This window comes from Thunnus thynnus, chromosome 4, assembly GCF_963924715.1.
Source record: "Thunnus thynnus chromosome 4, fThuThy2.1, whole genome shotgun sequence".
NCBI classification, from domain to species: domain Eukaryota; kingdom Metazoa; phylum Chordata; class Actinopteri; order Scombriformes; family Scombridae; genus Thunnus; species Thunnus thynnus.
Genome location: NC_089520.1, coordinates 33,290,002 through 33,316,346, shown reverse-complemented (window position 1 = coordinate 33,316,346; position 26,345 = coordinate 33,290,002). Strand labels below are relative to the sequence as shown.

The window sequence follows — 26,345 nt, the reverse complement described above, 5'->3', positions numbered from 1 at the left end:
TTTTCAAAAGGAGCCGCGTATAAAAAGCTGAATATGAAAAAATATCACTGTTTCTCATTATAGGACAATTTCACCAAGTGTCTGATTTGTATTTTTTGCAGTCTACACTCAGACTTAACTTTATATATGCAGATCAAATTTATAAACTAATTGCTTTTGTGTACTCGTCTTGATTAGTTTCAATTAGTCTTATTTTGCTGTTTTCTCTCGTTGCATTATTTTAATTGTTTATATTCTTTTTTATTAGCAAAGCACTTTGTGGACTGTTTATATGTGAATGGCATATCATTACTGACGATGATTGAAATATCACTGCCGCTGATGTTTTGCAGGTGGATGCATGATGAATGAAAATGCCACAGCTGTGTGTAACAGTTGTGCATAAGGACGATTGTTCTGGTGATGTTGGAGATCTTTGAGATTCTTTTTCATCAACAGACTGGTGGGTGGTGCAGCCCTGCCTGTGTTTATATGCGGACAGTTGATTAAGATGGCTTATTAATCAGTTAGCATCTACACATATAGCAATAATGGTGATCATATCGGCATAAAGGACATTTTTTAATTCAACCTTTGCTGGAGACATTTTCCAAGATAACATGCCCTCGCCCCCCCAGAAAGAAAAAAAAAAATTTCTGGGAGATTTTCAGGTCCGTCAATGTTGTTTTTCAGGTGGAGTGGATAAAACAGTTGATTGGATGGATATTAAATTCTAACCGGCCACTTGAGGTCAGGAAAATTAATCTGAGGCCATAAAAACGTCTGAACTCAACCATTAGGGACATAAAACAGCATCCTCTCCAGCAGCAACTCTGTTGTTTCAGTAAGGGAAGGAAACGGTCCGCTGAGGTTTTGTAAAAAAAAAGGCCGTCCCTGCGTTTTAAACCATGAAGAAAGATAGCATCTCACAGCAGTCAAATTGAATCACACACTGCGAGCTGGCGAGAATAACAGACACTCCCATGTGTGTTTTCCAATTCTCCGCTCGGCCTGGGTTTCTGCTTTATCGGCATCTGCGGTAGAGTGTGAGGTGAACACTTCAGCCACTTCAAGTCTGTCTTTCTTTCATCTCGGGGACATATGGGATCTAGCATTACAGCTGCTGCTGTCGCCGTTACTGTAGCAACCTTTCATACATTGGCCTGTTGTGATGAAACTCGCATTCACACATAAAGCTGAAGATCCAACGTGAGCGCAAGCTCATGAAAACACTGTCCAGATCAGCAGGAAACTGACTTCCATAGAGATTCACACAGCAGAAAACTAGATGCGCCTTCTGCTGTGTCCGTACAGCACCGGTGGAAGACGGAAGGCATAGGATACCCTGCGTGTCTTAATATAACTTCAGAAAAAGGATGGAAAAATCTTTCTCAAATGCACTCCTCCTCTACTCTCTTACATGCTTTGAAGATTCCCCCAAGCGAAGGATCACAGAATCTTTTTGGTGAATTATGCACATTATCTTTTCCTCACTTTCTCATCGAATATGTGGTGCAATGCATCAAAGCGGTTGGCAGGTGATGGCAGTAAGGATTTAAGCTGCTGTATTGTGTCTGTCAGTGGACAAGTGTGAGCAAGCCACCTCCTCCCTTTAACTGGTAGAGTCCTGCCTTTACCAGTTAATTCTTTGATTTAATGCAGCACACATCACAGCCGGTCATTGCTCGAAAGCCTTTACTGGTCAGGTATTGAGCTAGTAAATTGATTCAAAGTTGTCAAACATCACTGACCCCATCACTGTTCCCTTCATGTGTTCTGAACACTGCAAACCACTAGAGGGCAATCACTGTGTTAAAGAACCATCCAGCAAGTACAGCATGTGAGTGTGAGGGATAATGGCAGGCTTCATATGTGGTCTGCCTCTCCAGTTGCTTTTTCTATTTGAGAACACATCCCAGTGTGCAAAGAGAGCAGAGAGTCCTGATTTTAGTTCCAGTCACTAGCAGCAACTGGAGTGTTTCTGTGAACAGTAAAAGACAGAGAGGCCTCTAAATAAAATGGAAAAAGTATCATCTTGGCCAGTAGCAATTTTATTTATTAAACAGTCAATTCAGGTCCACCCAAGTGTCATTAACATCAAAACAAAGCAACCCAATGTGTAAATTCTGCCCAGTGATGCTACGGTGCTATAGAGGCAGCAGGTTTATTCAATGTGTCTCAGAGGATTCGTCTGCTTGTCTAGGAAAAACAAGATGAACTGTCATTATCTCAACATGCTGCAGATAGCTTGTGACGCACGCACAACGATGTAAGGTACATTTAATCTAAGAGACATGTAGATTACAGTGTGAGGGGCATGCCATCGTTACTCCGGATTGTTTGTGCATTCAGAGGAAAATCTTCTCTTGCAGTCCATAGACAGAGCAGAGCCTGAAGTGTTTTATTTGCCCAGGATATCTGCAGAAATTCTTTTACACACTGAGGACAGACGCTGCAGCTGCTACATTACACCCGTGATGGGATGGAGGAGGTAGAGTTATGGAAGTGAGGAATGTTGGGCGTCCTGCAGTGGTTTAAGATGCTGACCGTGAAGTTGCAATGTTTCCAGTTCGAGTGGCTGGGGGCTTTTGTTGCATGTAATCCCTCTGCTGTCTCACTCTGTCACATCTCTACTCTACACTGTCAAAATAAAAGCAGAAATGCTCATAAATGATATATACTGTGTATGAAAAGTAAGGGTTAGTCCATTACTCAGAGGTATTTTTGCAGTAGTCAAACCAGACACTGTCACAAGCATTTCACTTTTCACTTCAATTTCACTTCAATTGACAGGCTTTATTAGATGAAATGCATGCAGTTATGTTTTGTGGTTTGATTATTGATGTTTTTTTTGTTAATAAAATAACTGTATTTACAGGGAATAAATCAAAGTAATTGAGCACCAGCTGAAAATCATATTTTTGGTGACATTCATTAGTTAAAGTTCACACCTTTCTGCAATGATGTAGAAGTGTACTTTGGGTGTGGTCAGTACGCTCTGACATCACTGGTGGGCAACTGACTATAAACTTGGGACCTTTGGATGCTTGGATTGTTGGTCAAATTAAACAACTTTAAAAATTAAGATGCATATCTGTCATTATTTTATACATTTTATAGAATAAATTACCTTTAAAAAAAAAAAAAAAAAAACACAACTATCAATTATTATTTATCAATTACTGTTTCAATTGTTTGTCCAATCACTTAATCCATAAAATATCTTCATATGGTGATTTTTTTATTAATAATTATTAATTGCTATTAATTGCTGTAATTGCTTTCAGAACAAACATTCTTTTGTTACATGGTTGATATTATGAAAAAAGTGGGCAAACAATTCTGACAAGCTTAGAAATCACATTGAAGATGTTGTCCAAATAATAATGGGGCATTGTGTGAGTTGCAGCAGCTTCCAATACAACTGAGCAGGTTACATCACATGACTGCTCTTTAATGTTCTTAAACAGTAACACTGTTAAGAGGCTCACTGAGTGACCCACTGTGGTCAGGAGTTTGCTACAGCATCCGAACTAGCAATTTACCAACTAAAGGTCAGGTCTCACCTGACTGTCCTAACTGTCTCTGGGTGCTATCAGCACCCAGAGACAGTTAGGACAAAATAGAGAGTTAACAGCTGCTGCATATGATCAGTTATTAGGGAAAAAAAGTCATTTTACATATTCCTCTTATATTATATTTTCTTTTAATGACTTCCCTCAGTCTGACACTGATACTCCCTCTGGAAGAGATTTAAAAAGGAATATTCTAATGCTGATGCCAGCTCAATGTGCAGGTTTAGAGCCTATATAATAAGGTCTAATGTAGCATTAAACAGTGGTGCAGCTGTGCACACTCAGAGGAGGATTATTATGGGTTGTTGGTTAAGGTAGTGGGAAAAGAACAGACAAGGCTGCCCCAGGGCTCCACATGTTGGGGGCCCAGTGGTTTAATAGTGTCCAAGGGTCCCAAAGCAGTTTAATGTGGCCATGCTTGTCAACAGCACTTTCAAATAGCGCAGGGCAATTTTAACATACGTAAATAACCTTTTTTTTTTTTTTTTTAAATTGATCCAAATCGAATTATCCGCATATTATTGTCTTTCCAACTCTTTCTAATTTTAATTTTATGATTAGCAGAATCAAGCGGTTTGCTTATTTTAATTTCACAGAGCAGGATTTTTCTACTCCAGGCAGCCAGAGCTGCTGTTGGCATGGTGGTGGAGGGTGTCAAAGTGCCACCTCTTGCATGAGTAAACACTGACACTACACACGAATGAACGTCTCTGTTGAGCTGAGTGCACCTGGGATTTGGCGCAACAGAAATTCAACCTACCTGTTGAGTAGACGCACATGCGGAGAACAATCTCTTGTCTTTATTTGCAGCGCGCTGTAACCTGGAACGAGAAGACTGAACGCGCATCCGGAGCGCTGAACCTCCAGCCCTGAAAGAGTTAAACAGTTTTCCCATGTACGGAGGAGCGGCTGGCTGGAGGTTAGTTAGGCTGTTGCGGTGCAGAGCGTGTGGACGCGGCGGTGTACAGCAACAGCGCACCACAACCGGCCAACTTCTCAGCAACGCTGCCGCCACTACACGACAAACCAGCCATGTCGGAGCGAGGGAGGATCTCTGGATTTGACGGCGCTCAGTCTCACTACTACTGAGCTTGTTTGTGAGAGGGAGAGGGCTGCTTTTTCGCTTGTGTGGATATCGCCTTCATGGACGGGCAACGGGGCTTTTACGAGATGGACCCGACAGAGAACCCCAGCAAGGCGGCGGAGTATCTAAAGGAGCTGAACAAGATCATCGAGACTCAGCAGGGGCTGCTGGAGAAGCAGAGGGTCCGGATTGAAGAGCTGGAGATCCAAGTGACGGATCTTTGCAAGGAAAACGTCTGTCTGAAGGATCAGCACCAGCGGCACCTGGCCACCTGCAGACTCCAGCAGGGCAGCCACTCCAGCCTGGGAGCCATCAAAGAGAATGTTATGCAGGAAAAGTAAGTTTGCTGTTAATTTCCCTGCACATGGTTTGAATGAACATGGTGCTGTCAAAGTTCATATTCCTCATTTGTGTCACCAAAGTGTTCGCTCCATGGCTGGAGAGATCTGCATGGTGGGCGGCTGTGTTTATCTGTGTCATCCCCGTCAGGTGTAACCACGCACCAAATCAAACGCCTACTTCTCTCTGCCACTTTGTCATGGATCAGGTTTTTAATGAACCGTGTCATTTTTTTTTTTTTTACATTGTAAGGGATTATTGCAGGCTCACACACAGGCTACGCACGGTGTCCACGCGTATTGCGTAATATGGAACCCGTTAGGCTCACGGTACACTGTGTGTTACACGATGTAAATGGTATTCTGGAAAGCACAATAAGACAGCCGTGATTGAAGTCGAGATCCGCGTGATGTGACTGTTGTTATGACATTAGAGGAAATAGGGGTTTGTCACAAAACAAGTTTACGCATCTTTGTTCCGAGTTCAGCCTTGCTTAGGATGCACGTATCGTCTCTGCTAGATATTCTTTGAAAAAATGATCCAGAAATAATGATGCCATATTAATGTTTATGTTGTCTTTGACGTAATCTCCCGACAACAGTGGATGGCTTTCAATTTGAAACGGCGCAGTTGTTTTGGAGAGCTTCTATCAGACATGTTCCACCCAGGCTGCAAAACACTGAAGTTTAATAGTTTAATAAGACATTGTGTTCTGTGCTTTTTAAGTAGGAAAAGTGCATTTATTTACAGTATTTAAGTAGTTAGAATTCTCATTGTGATTGTGATGATGGATTTTACACATTCTTAGCTTTCCACCTGCAACTCTACATTCATTTCCTTGATGATTTCTGATCAAACATAGACTGGCTTAAATCAATTTAATTCATCTGATTTGTTTTTTTAACTTTAGCTTGACATACATCATTTCACAGCCACTGTGCTATGTTGGGTTTGGCGATATGGTTAAACTTATCACGGTATGTTGAAATTTACACAGGCGCGTGATCGCAGCGGGGGACGAGGGGCGTCACGTCCCTTCCAAAATACGAAACATGGGAATTTGCCCCCCACCCCTCCTAATATTTGTAACTGACACGACATCAGATTACCCCAGACGCCGACAGAAACCTATTTTGTTCTGTCAATATTCAGTATAAAACCGCCCTGGATGTGCATCATTCACAGAAAACCTGCTGCGTCTCGTTTGTGTTCATGTCAACAACAGTGAACAGTGAAAGGCAGCTGTGAGCGCGGTGCCAAAGCTTTGGCTCCATCCTGTAGGTCCTGTGGGTCGCAACTGCTTTAGTTCCGAATGTTTATGTTCCGTTTATAGTCTCGCATATTTCTGGTCATCAAAACAGGTATTTTAATGTAACATAGTGGAACTTCACGTGGAGCGACAGAGGGAGGGGGAGAATATTGTGCTGCACATAACAAGATGCATACAGACCGTGGCTGCAGTCGGTAAAGTTGCTTTTTACAGTGAGTGGAGCGGTTTCCAGTGTTTAAGGCTTTTCTCCATATATCAGCACACAGATTGGTCCATTATGAAAACTGCAGAGAGACTAAAAGACACAAACCAACTTTCATGTATTCTGCTTCATTTACTTCTCTAGTATTTCACTTCTACTACAACCTATTGAAATGTCCATCAAAATACAGCTGTTAACGTGACTCAGTCGAGTTTATGACATGTCAGATTAATGTCTGAATCTTACAATAATATCGTTCAGGTGTCACTGAATGTGATCCAGGATGTTGCAGAAACATCAGAACTGATGCTCTGTTTGCTGTCCACAGCCGGCTGTGTGTCAGATTCTTTCCTTTGACTTTATTAAACACCTGCAGCATCAAACAGCAGCTGAAACGACAAGTGCGTCTTTAAATTGAGAGAGTGATGTGCGCATTTACGCACGCGGCATAGCAGCGGTAACTACATTAACTTAATGTTCTGTGTTTGGCTACATATCCGACAGGTCAGCTGTTACACACAGATTCCAGGTTTATGTGGTGTAATTGTTTGTAATAAAGCAGCCTCTTATTGTATTTATGAATCCTGAGCTCCATCAGAGCTGTCAGGACATTTTAGCTGAAAGTCCAAGAGAAAATATATATATATAAAAAATCCCACACACACAGGAGGTCGGGGGTTCGAATCCCGGTCAGGGCGGGGTAACACATATCCAGTGTGGACCCTTAGGCAAGGTCTGTAATGCTGCTAGCCTACCTCAGGATGAGTGAAACCCTAAACTCGAGAGTCATACCGGCTCGGACGTCGCCCGGGTTAACAAGGTCTGCGTCAGGTGTTGGGGAACCAGGACAACCTGATGAGAAATAGGCAACTGGAACAAGACATAGATGGACTGGAGCAGAGAATATATATATATACATATATATATATATATATATATATATATATATATAATGATCAACCATCTAAAACATGAAGATATTCAACTATTGTGATATAAACGGTTTCTAAATTGAGTTTCTAGAAAATGTATCATAAGTAAAATAAGCAGGCTGGAATGTCTGTTTTTGGCTAATACATTGAATGGAATATCTTAAAAAATCAAGCTTAATCACATCAATATAAAGTTCACGTAAATCCAGATTTGCCATAAAGCAGTCTTGTTAAGTGATTTGCAAACGCTTGCAGTGTTGTAATACAAAAGGACAGACACCTTGGCATGAATGGTCTCTCTATTGCCCCTGACTATGAACAGCATCTCTGCTAGTGAATGATTAGCTGCACAGTCTAACAGTTTGATGATCCCAGCACAAGTTCAGACGCTGCTGAAAATACTGCCTGCACGAAATTTATTTTTGCTCCGGAAAGCTGCATCCACAGCAATAACCCGCCTCTGTTTATTTGTGCCGAGTGCAATACAGTCAGACCTTTTTAACCTGTGACATCATTATCATATTTGCTCGCTCATCGTTTGTATGGAGGCTATAAATAGTTATCGGTGCGGAGCAGAGCACGGGAGCTCGTCTCTCAGGATTTTCCATTCTGCTGTGGTCATTTTAACACCTGAGTAGCAAAACACAAAGGTTTGCGTTTTGAGTTATCCTGACGTGCTTCATGTCTGTGGTTAAAAAATCAAGATTTATGCAAAAATATTTGAGTTTAGAACACTTCTCCTGCACATTCACAGCTGAGAGGGAGTCCTGTCCCTTGTGTTCTGTCAACAGTTGGGCCACGTCAGCTGTTCTTTTTGTGCTGACCACAGTCAGCATACAGTCCTGGCCTTGACTGGAAGGCCAATGGGGGAGCTGCGTTTCTCCCAGGTCTTTTAAAACAAACACACACACACACACACACATCATGTTTCCATCACTTCAGAGAACATTATATTGACTTACATTCATTTCCTAGAGACCTATCCTAACCTTAATCATAACCACCACATGCCTAACCCTAACCTTAATATAACCATAAACTTACCTTAACTTAAAATCAGGTCTTCAACCCAAAATTAATGATTTACATTAAGCAGACTTGCTTTTTGTCCCAATAAGGGAGGCGAGTCCCCACAACTGTGTAAACAGATTCATGTCCCCACAACGTGAGGAATACCTGTTCCACACACACACACACACACACAGCATAATGTCAGTCTATCACCATGCAGCAGGACAGGTCACCCTGTTACTCCAGGTAATCAGTGAAGTGACACTGCCCAGAGATTTGAGTAGTGTTTCTGTTTTGATAGAGTGGGAGCATGTTGTTCCCACCACAGTTGGCTTTATGAGCTAATCCACTGTGTTTATTCTGTGCTTTATTTGGCTGTTAGTTCACAGCTCATTCAGCCCTTATCAAGGTCAGACTGTGTGTGTGTTGGTAGATACAGTATATGGCCTTGCACAGTGGAGAATAAATTATTCCTTTGCAAACATTTGCATAAATAGCAAAAACTAAATTAAACTAAACTAAAATGAAACTTGCTGCTCGGTCCCTGTTGACCCCCCACAGGGACTAGCAGGTTTCCTGTTACATTTAGGTTGGGGTGATTTGAAATAGCTACATATTGCTTTTATGCAATAATGTTAAAATACACAACTAAATCCAACCAAGTCCTTTCTGACTTGATATTGCACTTTGGTAGTGCAAAGTCCCTCACAAATGTACAATTAATCAAAAGATCAACAACCATTTTTTTCACAGTGGATCTGATGTTTTTGGGACCTCTGGGAGTCTACAGGCCGGGGGCAGTTGCCCACTTTGCCAGCTTAGTAATTGAGGCAGCAGATTAGTAGTCATGGGGGAGAACTTGTGATTTACAAGTTGCTGTTTTATGTTCCCTGACTGGCTGGCTGACATAAATCTGATTCAGCAGTAAATGTGACACACACAAAGTCTTCATTTGCCATTCATATGTCTTTAAACAAGGCACTTAAAGGAGTATTTAAGTTTATTACAACATGGGCCTAATGTTTGTAGTTTTGGTCATCGATTTCTATCGGTTATAACATTGTACTTAACAATTTAACTGCTGAAATCTGGGAACATCACAGCAAGAATAAAATGATTTCTCAAACTGTCCATTGTAAATTAGCCTGGGCGATCTATCAGATTAATTCAGTTAAAATGAGTACAATGTGTAAAATGTTTAAATCATGAAAATCGATTTATTACAACATGGATAAAAAATGTTACTTTTAATGACTAAGTAACATAAATGAACGATTGCTACATTAGCTATAACCCTAATACTACAAGACAGTAATGAACAGTCTACTAGAGGGACAGATGACACTGATCTGTGCTCTCAGTTTGTGTTTGTTGATTGCGAGAGCTGGACTGCTGGGAGTCGACTGAACAGTGTGTGGATTCTGCTTTGCAAATGCTAGCTAGCAGCTGCCCGCAAATATCAGGCTGATGAATTAATCTGAGGACTTTTCTGCTCTGTCTTTGCTGAAACTGGTAATTCAAGTGGTGGCAGCACTGTACTTAGTTAAAGCACAGATCTGCTTCTGTCAGTCTATAGGCAGTGTAGATCTTTTTTTAATTGAATATATATATATATATATATATATATATATATATATATATGATGACAGCCTTGCAGGTTGTGCAGACCTTTTATTATTGTTGCTCAACTGTCTTTAACATGAAGTTCTAAAAAATGTCGCATTTCAACCCTATTTTAAAATGTAATTAAAAGAGTTCCTATAACATTGACAGACTCACAATGGACAGCTTGAAAAAAGGATTAAAAAAAATTTAAACCTGGTGCCTCCATTACCCACAGTGCAACTCGATTCAGTTCACTCACCTGTACAGATTCAGGTGTGTTATGCTAGTAGCGGCTAATGTAGCACCCAGCAGAGATGAGGAGCAGCTACAGAGGTCTGGTAACCTTGCTTCTTTCTAACTCCACACCGCCAGGTTTTTTGTTTCTCAGCCCCAACTGACACTGTCTCAAGTGACATCACTAGAGAAAATCTATCAGATTTCACAGAGCTCCCTCTGGCTTTATGAGGTATTTCAAAAGACATTGTTCTTCTGCTACTCTGTTTGTTCATTAGTTGAGTACTAAGAAGCTCTCCGGAGCATAGACGGAAACCGTTGTACAGCATGATTACTTTGGAGCATTAAAGCTATATTGGATAAGCTGAACTTTGGCCTGGATCTGGCAGCTCTCTATCACATTACATTCACACATAGAGACAGAGAATGAACAAACCCCCATATGTCCTTCACCCATGCCAAGAGCAGCTCTTCTGAGGATCTTTGTTTCAGACCTGGATGCAAAGCTTCATCTGTTCAGTGTGTGTGTGTGTGTGTGTGCAGCGCTGCAGGAAATAATAGCTTGCTGGTCAGCAGCTCAGAATGCAAAGCAAATCAGAAGTCAAAAAAAAGTGAACACTGCCAGAGGACATATGAAAATTGGTCGGGAATGTAACAAAGTTTTGACTTTATGAGTAAGCACATATGCCACAGTCGCTATGGGCAAGCTGTGAAATATGCACTGTTTGTGATGTGTTTAAAGCCCAAGCAGAAATACATTTTACACAGAGAACAGTGTAGATTTTGAACCCCGAGGGTGGTCTTGACAGGCTGCCATTTGAATACAGAAGATGAGAAGAATAAATAAATTTTCAGAGAATACATTTTGGACTGAAATATTCATGGATGTTGTCAGAGGTAAAAGAAATCTGCCAAGTTATTCAATTCTGTTAGTGTTCATTTTTAATATGTTATATACTATACACTGTATGCTTCTTGTTGTTTCTGTATACTTTAAACATTTAAAGGTGAATGAACTTGCAAGCGTGATAATATAAACTGCACATCAGAAGATGCAGAATGTGGTGATTTATCACACTCTAGACAGGCGTTAGAAGGCAGATGCTAATGAGAAATTGATGTATTGCCAAATCCAAAGACAAGAAATACATTCTTATGAGGTGAACACAAAAAAAAACTCTGTGGCTGTATGAAATTAGTGTATCCACCTCTTAACTTGAAGACTGCTTTACCAGATGTACCAAACCTTTTCTTGGGATATTTCTTGGAATTTGCCCCCTGGTGTGAGATCATGATATCAAATTGAAAAGTAAATGAATCTCCAAATCAACAGGAAATCATTTCTACACTCATAATTACTTGTCTGTTTTAATGCCAATCTGATATGATTTCCAATTAAAAATGTACCATATTCTTTAATGACAATAACCAAGCTGCTTTGTGTCATGGTTCTGTATTCAGTATTTAACATTTAATGTTCTATAGCTTTATGAGCTCACAGTGTGGCATGCAGTAAGATTGCCGCAAGTGCAGGAATGGATCAGCAGAAGACTTGTCAAGTATGTTGATCATGCATGACATAAAATATGTATTTGATAGTATATAGTACAGCTGTGAGGTTGTACAGATGTTGTTTCAGTAGGGAACAATGTGAGATTTTAAAAAAAAAACAATAGAAGTAGAAAAGCAAGTACAAAAGAAAGTTTAAATGGAATGGTATTGAGGTAGTAAAGGATTTACTCTTTAAGAATCCTTATTAATATTTAAATGAGTTTGAACTTTTTCCTTGATACTATTTTTATTATTATATGAGATCCATTTGAAAGTAGGCCCATATTTTCCATGCTGAGTTGTGCTTATCGATAATCTCGGGGCAGTGTGGGAGCACAGAATATTGTTTACTGGAGCAGAACAGTACAAATTAGAATTGTTTTTTCTTGAAGTCTTGCCAAGAAACCGTTGATCTATGAGGCACAAGTTTAAAGGTACCCTGAGTTTTCTTTGTGAACAGACAGTTTTGTTTAAATTCAACATTTCTCACCAAAATGCTTCACGTGCATGTTTAAGGTTCAATATACTGTATGCAGAAGCTGTCTTCTAATGTCGTCTTTCAAGCTTTGTTTGCTGTGATCTCTGCCTTCAAAAAAATCTTTGTCCAATCTCACGGTTCACCACTTGCCTGACCCGAATCCTGTTGAAATAGTGATGTTTAACTTGTGAAGGTCTTGGGCTTGTAGGAAATTGTGTTTGTTAAAGGGAGTTTAAAGCACATGAACTGCATTTGAACCACACGACATACTGTTGAGCACAGTTAAGTTGTAGGTAGAGGCTCTCTGCATTTCTTCCTCATGTGTGAATGCTGTGTTTCAAGTACAGCTGTAGTTTTTTAATTCCTCTTGGGTCTAATTTGCATGATCTACCTGGTTCTTCAGATGCGATGGAAATGCAAACAGGACTGCACAACAGGGACTTAAAGTTCCAAGTTTAGTTCCTGAGATTAGTTCCTCTGGTTCCAAAGTACCTGGAACCTTTGGTCGAAATGGGGCTTTTGGCTCTCGATTGTTGGCCCTCAAGTGTCACAGAACTTAAGGAGTCACAGATTTCAGTGTAACATGGGTATATAAAATGGTGAATGTTTGCCACTAACAGCAACAAGGGGTGACAGCACAGTGAGTTTGTTAGTTGTCAAAGGTGCAGTGTGTAGAATTTAGTGGCACCTAGCGGAACGGACTTGTCAGAAATGGAATATAATATTCATAACTATGTTTTAATTAGTGTATAACCCCAAGAAAATAAGAATCATGTTTTCATTACCTTAAATATCTACAGAAGGAGCAGGTCCTCCTCCATGGAGGCCACCATGTTGCACTGCCATGTTTCTACAGTAGCCCAGAATGGACAAACCAAACACTAGCTCTTCAGGGCCTTTTGCGTTTTCCAGAGGTTCTCCTACACACTTAGAAGGGGGGGTGAGGGGAGATTTATTCAGTTGGTTGCAATCTGCAATCTGATCACTAGATGCCACTAAATCCTACACATTGAACCTTTAATAGTCAATTCAGGTAGTGCTTTACCTGTTCATTCTTACTCAGAGTATTCTTATTCATATAGGTCATGTACAACCAACAGCTAATGGGGTTTGTAACAAATCAAACTGCTAACCATGCTAGCAACAAACAGAAAATATGTATACCACATTTCAACATATTCTCCACATTTAATGACCAAACACGTTGTTTGACCATGGACAAACAGGAGCGTTTTCTAATCTGGTTAGGTCTAGGCACAAACACCATGTGGTTAGGTTTAGGGAAAGATCATGGTTTGGGTTAAAATGATCACTTTGTTAAAGTTAGAGAAACATGCGGTGTAGGTTTAAGTTACTACTTCTTTACAGTTGGGCAACCCTCGCTGTCATGGCTACAGTAATAGCCATGGGGTTAAAGTTAGGTGACGATCATAGTTACATTTTTTTAAAAACTGTCCCAACTCACAGTTGGAATTATGACACTTGCAGTTGGAAACAGGAGAAGTGAATACTTGAGTCATTTTCTCAGACTTGAGAAAGACTCCTCTAGATCCACAGAAGACTTTATACAACAGTTTTTACATGACTAGTAAACCAAACTTCGTGTAAAATCAGTGGAATTCACTTTAATTTTTTGTTTGTTTTGACACAAACAGGAAGTCTTTGGGGCATAACCAGGATGCCTAGTTAGTCTTCAGTTGTTTGATGTTGTCAGTTACATGGTTCATTATGTAATTTTAATTTTATTACTTTAATTTCTGATAGTTGCATGTAATAGCTTTGTCTTTTACTTTTTGTTTATAAAGCACCACTATTTATCCATTGCTCGCCTATAGTGTACGCTGCATAGAACAGTATTGGTATTCACCTGGACAGATGAACCTTTGCTACCCTTGGTGCTGTTCATTTGAGAGTAGATAACATTTTTCTCTAGGATTTTATCAGGTGTATAAATGGAGGCCATCTATCATTCAGCTGAAGCCATATCTCTGCCAGCTGCAGGACCTATCCTTTAGACTGGCTTGACTGCCGCCCATCCATTATATCATAGTTGACATGAAGGTTCATTGTGGACCATCCTGGAATTATGATTTCATCCACTGCCTTGTCAATGCCAATGTGCATGTAGGTTATGCTAAAGTTCACACAGTTACAGTGTGCTAGAGGGATAAATGAAATTTGAATGTGCCTGCTGGGATTTACTCTCCACTGGATCATTCATGTAGTTATTCACATAACAGCTGCAGGGGATATTTTATAGAGGACATCATATGCACATATGATAAATGAGAAATTGCCCCAATTGTGTGACAAATGCATGTCGAAGTTAACTTTTTCAAGGGGAGGAATTAGCACTTTTTGTTTGCCAGTGTTTTGACTGTTGACTAAATGGAGTCAGGGCAGCTGCCATCTTTGAACAGCAACTTTGGTTATGCTTTAGCAATTTTATGATCATCAATTGTCACTTTCCTCTCCACTCACAGCATCTCACAGCACCACCAGCAGCAGAGAAAAATGAGTTGACATGAGCTTGGGCTGAAAGTAGAAAAAAGTTTTGGAAACCGAACGTTTAGAGCAGTCTGAAGCCGGTGCTTTTTGTTCACAGGGATTACTTCTACATATGTTGACCTCATTATTTCAGACTTCGGCCACATTTAATATGAACATCCGACACTGTAATTTTATATACGTATATGACTGAAAATAAGGAAAAGCATAATAGGTCCCCTTTAAAGCTCCCCTCCAGACATGTCTTAAGCCATATAAAAATAGAATAATAATTTGTATCTGATGTGATTTTTTTCACTATAAAGTCCTTTCTCAGTTTATGTACACTGAATGTGCACATACATGCATAGTGAGGAGAGAGGTCCTCTCTCAGCTCACTACACTCCTCATGTAGTCATCCAGATTGAGACTGTTAACACTGAGTAACCTCATCTCAACTGCTTGTATATAATTTTCTCTCATTCTCTTGATACCTACCCAAAGGTCATGTCCACAGGTGACGACTGGGGCTAAGATTGACTGCTAAATCAAGAGCTCTGTTTGGTCTCTGAGCCCTCTCTTCACAGCTACATTCCATGCGGTCACATAATCACATAGCAGTGACCTCGGGTGCACCACTGTTAAAACCTGCTTGTGTGGTTTGGCACCCAGTTGCCTGTGTGTTTTTGACAATGTGACAACACCAGAGGAGATATGCATTATCTTTTTTGTGAAATCCAGCAAGTGAAAATGTTGCAATTCAAGACTGCAGTAACAAGGTGGTTCATTAGCTCAAGTTACATTATAATGCAGTGGTGTCTGGGATATTCTGTGTGACATGCTCAGTTTACCAAATATGGAGCCTTTTAGCTAGTAGGGGTAATGTTGGAAGTGCACCATTCCCCGAAGTCTGATCTCTGTCTATTGTAGTGTTGAAACCACAAGTAATTGTAATATATAAGCTGACTTGACAAAAAATGAATCAATCATTTAGGTAATTTGTCATTTATTTATTGGTTCCAGCTTCTCAAATGTGAGGATGCGATGCTTTCCTGTTGTACATACTTACATGTACATATGTTGAAAATGGAATCTACCGTCCAATAATGGAGGTTTCAATAACAACTTGCACCCCTGTGTGTTGACATAATGTCTGTAGCAGATTACTATAGAAAACAAGCAAAAAAAAGATACAAAATACAAAATGGGATAAATAGTACATTTTTGAATGTCACAGTCTCTGTACCACGAATAAATCCTCCTTAATGTCTTGTTGTATTACAAGAAGTAATTCCATTATAATCAAACCATCAAAGTGTCCAGTGCTGACGTGAACACTGTCCAAGCTGTCAAAACACTGAATCCTGCTCCTGAACTTAAATGAGTTTGGTTCAGTTTGAAATTTTGCTGTAAACCAGTAGAGACACTTGCTTTTGACAGTAATCATGTGTTATATAGGCTACTTTAAAGAATTGGGAGAAAACAGTAGATTTTCTATTTTTTACTTCAGCTTATGTACAGTGTTTTATTGTATATATCGTCTGGACTGAAGATTGTTGGTCATCCGCTGCTCATAGATATTTACAGGTAGAGTTGATCACAGCTCTGTGATACTGCAGAATGGCTCTGCAAACTGCCGACCAATCCCGAGTATTGTAGTGGGTCAGTAAACAAAAGCAAGTAGTGGGCCAACAAAACCCCTCTGTGTTTCTGACTGTTGGTCCGGCAGAGAAGATGCAGATAGATCTGCAGGGTGAATTGGGGCTGAGATCGCAGCTCCACTGCCTTTCACTCTGACAAGCTTCTCCGAGGTGTTTGCGTGACCCTCCATCCTGCCAGTATGTTCCATTCTCTGCACTTCTTGATGCGCCTGATGGGGCTATTTGAAGGAGTAATGTTTGACCTTTGCAGGAGGATTAGGAATGGAAACAACCTTTTTAAAGTAGCACACTGCATTCAATCAAATATCTGGCAGAAAGTGGTGGTGAACTACTGAGAGGTGTACACTAGATAAATAGCGGTAATATACATTATCATGATGAAGGGAGGTATATCATCATGTAAACTACGTGAGCTCTGCCAGTTGCTTTTTCAAGGTCTTTTCACCCCTGTAGCTGAAATGTCTTAGAACAGCAGCCCCTTGACTGTCATTGACAAGTTGAAAATGTTGGTGGGTTGTGAGGGTTGAGGGTTAATTGTTGAGTCAGTTTTATTGATCAGCAACCCTATCAACTCCCCACAGATATATTCTGGTCAGTGCTGTGGGTGCAGTAGGATTTGTGCTTCGTGGTACAGTAAACCAATAAAATTTGGCTATGTGAAATTTTTTTTTTCAGTTTTTCATAACTTTTCTTGGACACTATATTTCAGAAGTAAAACAACTTTCCTTTTTATATTTATAAGCAAAAGTGTTTCTTTTGGGTGCCTAAGCTGAGTTGAGTACTGTAAATGAAACAAATCCAGTTTTCAAATAGTAGAAGCCTCTGTGAGAGAAAGTTGGACATTTGTGAAGTGGGTACACAATGGGTAAAGGCTGTTTTATTGAATACAATTTGAATTGTCTGTCAGATATAATACCCTGATAATACATGAGGTGACTGTCCTCTTGGTCCAAATTTCATGCAAGTTCCAAATCAGATTTTTCCTTCCCTAGCAAAGTGCATACACCTGTCCAGGAATATATTTTTGTCCAGGAATATATGCGATTATGCATGACTGCAGGCTTACATGACCGTGTCACTTCAGCAGATACCAAAGTTGTCATTTTTTCCTGATGTGTTTCTTACCTTCAATTTTTCTATAAGTATCCCATTTTAACCTTTGTGAAAAACAAGAAGCTATTTTATGATGTTGCCAATATACTTTACAGCTACAGTAGCAAGCTACATGTCAACTCATGTCGCACTCAGTTAAAGTCAGATTGTAAGCAGGTCACAGTAGCAGCTTATATCACATTTACTTGAAAGGTTTGTAGAGGCTGCTTTAAATTTTGAAGAAAGAAAGAAAAATATACAATAGATTTCCTGAACAGATTTTCAAAGGTTTTTGGCACAATCTCTATCAGTGCCTAACTTTTGCCACCTTAACTGCACCATGTTAATGCGAGGTTGTGTAACTTTTGAAAGAAGTAACACATTCTTATTTTTGAATTCATAAGAAATGAAACATGCCATTTCTCAACTCAAGTCACCAAATGATCTGTGGCATGGTAGCACCACAAGGTGGGGCTACGGCCCTATGTAGCGCTGTGTATTTTGGGCGTGAACATGCGCCATACAATGTAACACGGAGCCAGCTGCTGGTGGTTAGCAGCTAGGCTAGCGGTTTCTAAAAGTTTAAAAAAAATATCTTTCGGTGGCCACTTAGCAAGTGCTTTCACGTTACAATTATCACCACAGTACCACAGCAAGCCGTGTACATTTTGCCTGCCTTCAAGGGGTAAATATTATATAATAAGGAAGCAGCAATTGGGCAGAAAATCACCCAATCTGGCAACATTACTTGAACGTAAAATTTTCTGCCCCACACCCAGTTATTTTGGGCGTGCAGTGTCAATCAATCAGAGGGCACCAGGAAAACCTGAACATATTACACACATATCGCCATCAGGCAGAGAAGAGTACACAAATAAAGATTGTAGGCAGCGCTTTTTCATTCGTCATTGCATGTTTCTGTTATTATGTATGATTGAGAGTGTGAGAGTGATGTGAGAGTAACAACTTGGTCTAAACCTACATTAAAGTGGTTATGTGAGGATCTGAAGGTGTTTATTCAAATTAGTTAACCCCAAATCCTCATTATGGGGATAAGCAATGCTTTTTCTTGTGCCATCAACGCCCTGCTACTGTCCCATATCTAATTTACATGTCTTTGTGTCCGTGTACCCCTAATGTGTGTGTCAGCAAAGGCATTATATTTGTCTCCCTGGATGGATTTGTATCCCTGGGCATTACATCCATTACCACATACTGCCTCATGATACAGTATGTGGTAGTTAGGCTAATAGGAAAAGCTTCTCTGCAAACTAATTAGGTAGAAAACTGCTCTTGCCCTACATGAAGGTAATAGCCATCCATACCACTGAAACATGCAGGTAGCCAGCTGAACATTTCAAACACTCTCCCAAAGTCCAAGGACTCTGATATTGATTAAAGATCTCTGGATTGTCTTTTTCCTCTCTCAAGACTGTCCAAGCTGCCTCTTAACAAAGACCCATGCCTTAAGAGTTATCCAAAATAGATCAGTTGGTATCTTTTTTTTTTTTTTAAACAAAGTCGAGCCACGTGGGAAGCATTTATAGCCTCTTCCAAAAATTCTTCAGTTGAATGCTAAATAGCAACTGTCGGAAGAATGCTTTCTTTTCATCCTCTAAAGAGTTATAATTGGCATCTTCTAAAGCAGTCAGTCACTAAGACTTTATCATAGCAAACATCTGCAGCTTAAACTACACCTATTTGCTTGCTTCCTGGGGCCTGTCTTTGCCAGCTGCACCCTTACCTCCCCGAGTATCAGGAGCCCAGATTTCTTTTCCAACTTCTTTGTTAGTGAAGAGGTCTTGAATATGTTCTCAGGATAATGATTACCATGTATAGGCGACAAGCTCCTCAGTTTTCCCTGACAGATGAACCTTATTGGTTTTCTAACCGGCTGCCAGATCGCTGTGACTCATCTCCTCTTTGCTGTTCGACCGTTTCACTCCCAATTAAATCTGAGTGATGAAAAGCTGCGGTTAATACCTGTACCTATAATAGGGGCACTTTACTTTCTAATGATCCATACTAACATGAAATGATGTATATCCCAAGGAGGAGCTTTGCGTCCTTTCTGCAAGGTCTTCAACAGCAGATCTGAGCTGTATTGAGTTACACATGGGAAAGATACAAACTCACAGGACAGATTTGTACAATGCCATATGAATGGGCTACTGTTCACTCCATATTTTATCATTAAAGTTACTTTTCTGTATCGGCAGAGAGAGCTGGGCAATGTACAGTACCAGTCAAAGTTCTGAACACATCTTCCCATTCACTTGAATGAGAAAGTGTGTCCGTTGGGAAGAATTTCGGGGGAGTAGGGTTCCGAAGCTATTTGACTGCCATACAAGCAGTTCTGACAGAGTATACAGCAGCCTTATGTTTCAAATTTTGGTCATGTGATAACAGGTGGTCATATGGTGGGGAGATTGTAATGCCTTTCTTGGTCCAAGGGGCTTTGTTGTCAAATGTGGACAGCCTTTCTTGATTTTTCTCACTCGTTGATTCTTTGCAGATGACTTTGACCACTTCCCAGTCTATGTAGTGACGGATCTCAGTCTGGTGTTCACAGACGGCTGATGCCTGTTTTCACCAATGTCATGCAAGTTTCCTTCTCAGGCAGGTTCTGTCTTTAGGGTGTGCCAGATGAGGTCCTAAGATGTTGAATGACTTCTGCTAAGTGCTGGTTCCTTGTGACTTGAAGACTCTGGCTAGATGTTCCAACAGTTCAGTCCCACTGGGATACTTCTGGTATTGTGCATTGATTTAGCAGTGTCAGGACTGGACTCTCATCATCCACTCCTTGCAACTTTTGGCCTTCAACTGCCTCTCTTTATCCTCCTCCTCACTGACGAAATATAGAAGAAAGCTTTGAAAAGTTAGTAAGTAGGCCTTTGACCTTAGATTAGTTTGTTACACAGACTGTTCCAAAGGTCAAGAATTAACTTCCCTGCTCAAAAACTGCAATGACCCATTTTGTTTTTAAGTCCAGTTTATGAAGAATCATTACAAGAAGTGTTTTTAAGCATCACAGATCACTAATGGAGCATTCATTTGTTTTGTATAACCAGGTAAGAAATATGCCTTTTGAACTTGACCCAACCTGAATAAAGATGAACCACAGAAAGCTAAAGGACAGAACAAAAGGACCCAATGACAAACCTCAATCTGTACCAATGATTAGCAATTTTAAATGTTATATAATAATAATAATAATACCAGAGCATAAAGAATATGTGTAATAATCACCTACAGTTAGGGACTGAATTTTCTTTTCTTTTCCTTCTTTCGTTTCGTTTCGTCTCCGGTTACAACCTCAGCGGGTTAATTTCATCTTGCAGAGATGAAATGATGACAGTCTCTTAAAGCCAAAGGTCAAGGAGCCATGAGGTCAAAGCTTGTCCCTGGAGGCTGTCCAGTGATGGATCTGAGCCCAGAACTAGTGGAAACCAGTAAAAAGTTAGCCTCCTAACATCCTGGCCGTCTCCCATACTGCTGTTTGTGCCAATGTGTAATTAGCCTTTGATTAATGAGTATAATTTAGTTTTATATAACAGGTCAGAATGATGTAGATCTCTGTGGGCAATTTGGGCCATTGTGCTATTGAGGGAGAGCTGATGGCCTGGGACAGCAGCATTATGAGCCCCATATTTCTTGTTCATCATTCATTCTTTCAAAAAAAAAAGAGTACAGATTGTGTTCAGTCCTGTGGTGATGACATCAAGACCTAATTTTTATCAATTATTTGCAGATGAGTCGGGTCAGTTCTCTCGCCCCTTGTTGCTGCCTCCATCTTTTGAGTGGAGAATACAGTAACCTCAGGCTAGCTTGCTAGTTAACATTAGAGATTGAAATGTTAGCAAGCAGCTTACAGCGTATTACACTGATGCACTGATTATATAACAGTATATTTTATTACAAAATGGCCATTCTGCTAATGCTACACCAAACAAAAACAGCACACTGAAGGCCATTTTATGCAATTTTTAGAAATGCTTTTCAGATAAAATGACAGTGGTCAAAAGCTCCTTTTATAAGATTGGACTGGAAGGTGAAGAATGGTTGCACTGGCATTTTTTTTAAAACTGTCAGTGATAGTTACAAAGACTTTCTGCACCCAAGGATCAAGCACAGAACTCTCACTTTACCTTTTTAAATTAAAGTAATACTGATCACATTATAAAATTGTTGTGGTGAAAGTGGCAAACATTTGCCTTTTTACACAACCAGCAGAAAGCAACATTAGCATTCATTTGGAGCTGTATTTCTGGCCACCCAGCATATTTAAGTCAGATATTCACTCTCCTTTTAGCTGTGATCTCCACCAACTCCTGAGAAAAATATGTCTTTTTAGCTGCTCAATGCTCCAATGTCTTCACCAGCTAGTTGCTAACTTCGTCTGTTTGCTGTTTGGCCCAGGACAGGTTGTGTACCATGAGTTTATCTGAGCTTTTTCATTAAAAACAGTTGCCTGCTGCAGCTGGAAATGATGAGAATAGTGAGTGTGAACAAACCATTTAAGTTGCAGAAACCAAAACTGAGCTAAAAGACTCTGAGAGCTGAGAGAAACTGCACAGTCAGGTGATAATCCTTTGTGGGTTCATCAATATGATATTTGACATTTGACCCATTGTTAAAATTGAAGTATATGCTTACCTGTGTGCCACCTGTAAATGCCATCCATTCATTGTCTGCAGCATGTCTGGTTCTGGGTCACAGTGGCAGCTGGCTGAGCAAGGTAGCCCTGACGTCCCTCTCTCTTGCCATGTCCTACAGCTCCTCCAGGTGGGGGTCGCAAAGCAGTTAGTCTTGTTGTGTTGGATATTGCATCAACCAACTTTGACCTGAGAGATGATATATTCTCCTTAATGACTAAATTGTCATAATTTGACCATTAAAACTCAATTGCGTATGGGAAATCACTATACCAGTTTAAACATTTGGGGTTAAATGTTTACACTTTAATGTATGGTGCAACTCCTGAATCAAGAACATTTTTGAAGTTACAATTACCACACAAAATGCTCAGCCTTTCCCTGTAAATCAGTGGTGTAACAGACGACTGGTTTAAAATAATGTTTGTGAAGCTATATCGAGGACAAGATTTAAGAAAGCTTAAAAAAGCCAGCCAGATATTTAATTCATTACATCATTCGCTCTGAATGATGGAATGATGGGATTTATAATGCCAGTAGTTTTTAGGGGTCATAAATGATTTGTTCAAAATGTGACAGGTAAGTTTATGCAACAATATTAATCAAACTATGTAGACATCAGTGTTTTAATCTTATTTTATTACTTTGCTAAATCACCGCTTGTGTCACCATGCAGAGCCCACACATCTCCTGTGTTACTGCCACAGCTAGACTGCGGAAGGATATCTGTGTGCTCAACACTGCAAAGGAAATGAAAGAACACTTAAGCACTTCCTATGATCTCTTATCATGTTCTGACGTCAGGATGAAGAGGTATTATTCAATCCTCGGCCTTTCTGACGTTCAGTCACAGATGTGCAGCTCAGCCATTGTAGCTGGTGTGATCTCTGTGGCATTAATCCCACAGGTTCCCACGCCACACAACAGGCAGGCTGCTTCGGTCAGTCTGAACTGCAATGAACTTATAAGTCCAGGCCGCTGCTCTAGATTTAGGCACTAGCTGTCCGAGGGAGGGGATTATGGCAGCACCTACGGCTACAGTTACATAATACTTTATCGTTGTTTTTATAATGCCAAGGCCAGCTCAGAAATGACAGTTTGCTTTTCATTACTCTTACATTTGTATACTTGTTTGCAGTTTTCTTTTGACTGAATGAACATTGTTTAATAAAATAGCGCACCAGTGTTTAGTCAGGGTCAATCCAGTCATAACAAGGCAAGAACAACAGTAAATGAATCAAAACAGGGTGCAATAAGACAAGTCTTAAGCTGTGCTAATTGATGTTTTTATTAACAGTGGATCAAATTACCATGCATATTGTGAAATGTGTTGCTTGAAATGACACTTGAAAAAAAAATATCACTTGACTCTAGTGCTATGTCCCTTCAGCTCTGCAGATCGTTTTAGTGTCTTTCAGCTCATTGTTTTGGTTTTAATACCTGTATTTGATCAGTCTTGACACTTTGATTGTTTGCAACAACAGTGCAGCAAAAAACTTCTAATAATCCCACTGTGCACTACCTGACTAGCATCAAACAGCAGACAGAGTCTGTCTGTTGACTAACTGGTGAAAATAGTGGAACCAGATATTTCCCCTAAAAAGATGGTGAATACCAAAACAGAGAGTAATTACTGGACTTACATTTCTAAGGTGGATTGAAACATGACTCTAAATGAATGCTAATGTTGCTTTGTATCCTCTAGATGTACAATTAAGCAACATTTTGTTAACACATTTGCCATAACAACTTTATATGGTGATAATATGTCAGTTGTGTCAGAGATTGTTCTGCTGCCCCCAAGTGGCCAAAAAAAATCAACTAATACTGCTTTTGGAAATTTGATTAAAAAAAAAACTGAAATGAAACAAACCAGCAGTCCAGTGTAACTCAGAAGTCAGTGCAACTCAGTATGACGGCCCACTGGCATTCTGGCTTTGGTTGACGGATGTGTGAAAGGAAAATATAGTTAACTTCAGTAGAGTAAAATCTTCAATCAGCTGTTCAAATATTGAAACAATACAGACAGACCAACTGTGTTGTGTACACCAAAGATAAAAGCCATATCATGAGTCCTGTCTTGAGATTGGTTTGGACCTGTATGTGTCTTAAAGCTGCTGTATGGAATAAGATAAAAATCTTTATAAAAAAAAAATCATTCCATCACAACAAGCACCCCCACTGCTCTTCCTATATCTGCTACACTCTGGCTAACAGTGTAGGAACAACTGACAGACAGCTCAGACCCTTTGGTCTGTTAGATTACTTGTAATTTTGAAATAAGAAGAGGAATACGACACATAATCCTGCTCATCTTTGGCTACCCTGGAATTTACTTTTCTCACTTCTAAATAAATGTTTATCTATAGAATACTGCATCTTGAAAAAGTGCAACCACACAAATCTTGTTGAGTTTCAGCTCTCTCTCTCTCATTACATTTTGACCCTGCTTTGTTTCCTAATTATGATGGCAAGGACACCCATATTTATTCCTGTGACACTGACCTTTTCTTACTTTTATCTAATCCTGGGTGAACACAGTATGGTTGCAATACTCCAATCTGCCAGGGCAGCCATGAGCTGAATAAAAGAGCTGCTCAGGTAATGATCTCTTGGCTTCGCTCTGAGGCTCCTGTGCCTTTCCTCTGCTTCACTCTCTTCGCCGCAAGCACTGTGTATGTGTGTATATAAGTCAGAGATAGAGAGGGAGAGAGTGTGTGTGGCACATATACACTGAACCAGCTGCCCCCTGCCTGTGATTGATAATGTGCCTCATTATTTGTGCCATTTCATCTGAGGCTTCCAGGGAAAGCTTCAAGCTGGGACTGTCTGTCTGCTTGGAATACCTGCTAATGACGGTGTGCAGTCCCCCCCCTTCCCCCAGTGCTGGGCAGCCACACAGCAGTCAGAGTGCCAGCGAGCACAACCTTGGCTTGGGAGGCGGTATATAAACACACACATTTATTTGGACACATGGGCATCACTCCCAATCCAAAAGCAAGCACATTCACTGGGGCCCCATCAAAAGCACTGCAATTTTCTTTGAATTATCCCAATCAGAGAAATGTAAGCATTAATATTTCCATTATACGTTTCAGTCCCACTGCTACTGCCCAGCAAGGATTTAAAGCTCTGCCAAACAATGTTTTGTTTTAACAATTGCTCAATTGCAGACTATTTCTGTCTGACATCACTCCTTATCAGAGCACTATTACATTATGGGAATGTCTAAATTCTCAATGTGAAGTTTATGCTCTATATAGCGCCCTCAAAAATTCCCACAATTGAACAAAAAATAGTGTCCATAGCATGCATCCTATTTTTTGTTGTTTTTTTTCAAAAACATTATTGTTAGATTAGTAGGCAGTAAGTTGACTGCTCTCTCAAGTAATTTTGACATAAAAGGAAGATTGGAAATTGGTCTATAATTGTTCAGAATTTGCAGATCAATATTAGGTTTTTTTAAGTAGCGGTTTATTAATGGCAGCCTTGAAAGCTGATGGCACCGAGCCCATGGAAAGCAACTTACTTATAATATCAAGAATAATTCTAGTTAAAACAGGAAAAAGTTCCTTAAAAAGGTTAGACGGTATAGGGTCTAATATGCAGGTTGTAGGTTTGGAAGCAGTTATCAGGCAGGTAAAGGCCTCAGGGGAAATTATTTCAAACTGTGAAAGGGTGTAATCGGTCCGAGTCACAGTACCTGCATCCATCACTGTATTGGAGAGTTCATAACCATCATTCTGAGAGGAGTGTGGACCAGTGATTTTATCTCTAATTGAGTCAGTCTTATTTGTGAAGAATTCCAGAAAATCATCAGCATTGAATGAAGAGCTATTGACAAAGGTATTCTGTGTGAGTTTGGTGACAGTATCAAAAGGAAACCGTGGATTATTTTTATTAATGTTAATCAAGTGAGAGAAATATGCTGTCCTAACAGCTGAAAATGCACATTTATACTTCTTAAAACTCTCGACCCAGGCAAGGCGATAAATCTCTTGTTATGTCATACGCCACCTGCACTCAAGCTTTCTACAAATCAGTTTGACTGCACAGGTGTCATCTGAAAACCATGGTGCTGATTTCATCCGAGTGCATTTTCTGGTTGTAAGAGGAGCAACATAGTCAAGCATTTTGAGCAGGGCACTATTCAGATTGTCTGTGAGTTTAAGGGAATCAGAATTTGCACT

At 40.0% G+C, this 26,345-nt stretch overlaps 1 protein-coding gene across 3 annotated transcripts in view; it reads left to right on the top strand.

Annotated features, from left to right (window-relative positions):
• Positions 1-4,500: 4,500 nt before the first annotated feature.
• The window catches only part of iqsec1b (IQ motif and Sec7 domain ArfGEF 1b), a 199,363-nt gene continuing 177,518 nt past the window's right edge, over positions 4,501-26,345 (top strand). For 2 of the 3 annotated variants that reach the window (XM_067588396.1, XM_067588395.1), the window contains exon 1: positions 4,502-4,975. In XM_067588396.1, coding sequence (XP_067444497.1) covers positions 4,698-4,975 — 278 coding nt within the window. In that variant the 5' untranslated portion in view covers positions 4,502-4,697. Of the gene's footprint in view, positions 4,976-26,345 lie in introns of all 3 variants that reach the window. The other variant, XM_067588400.1, reaches the window with a different exon arrangement.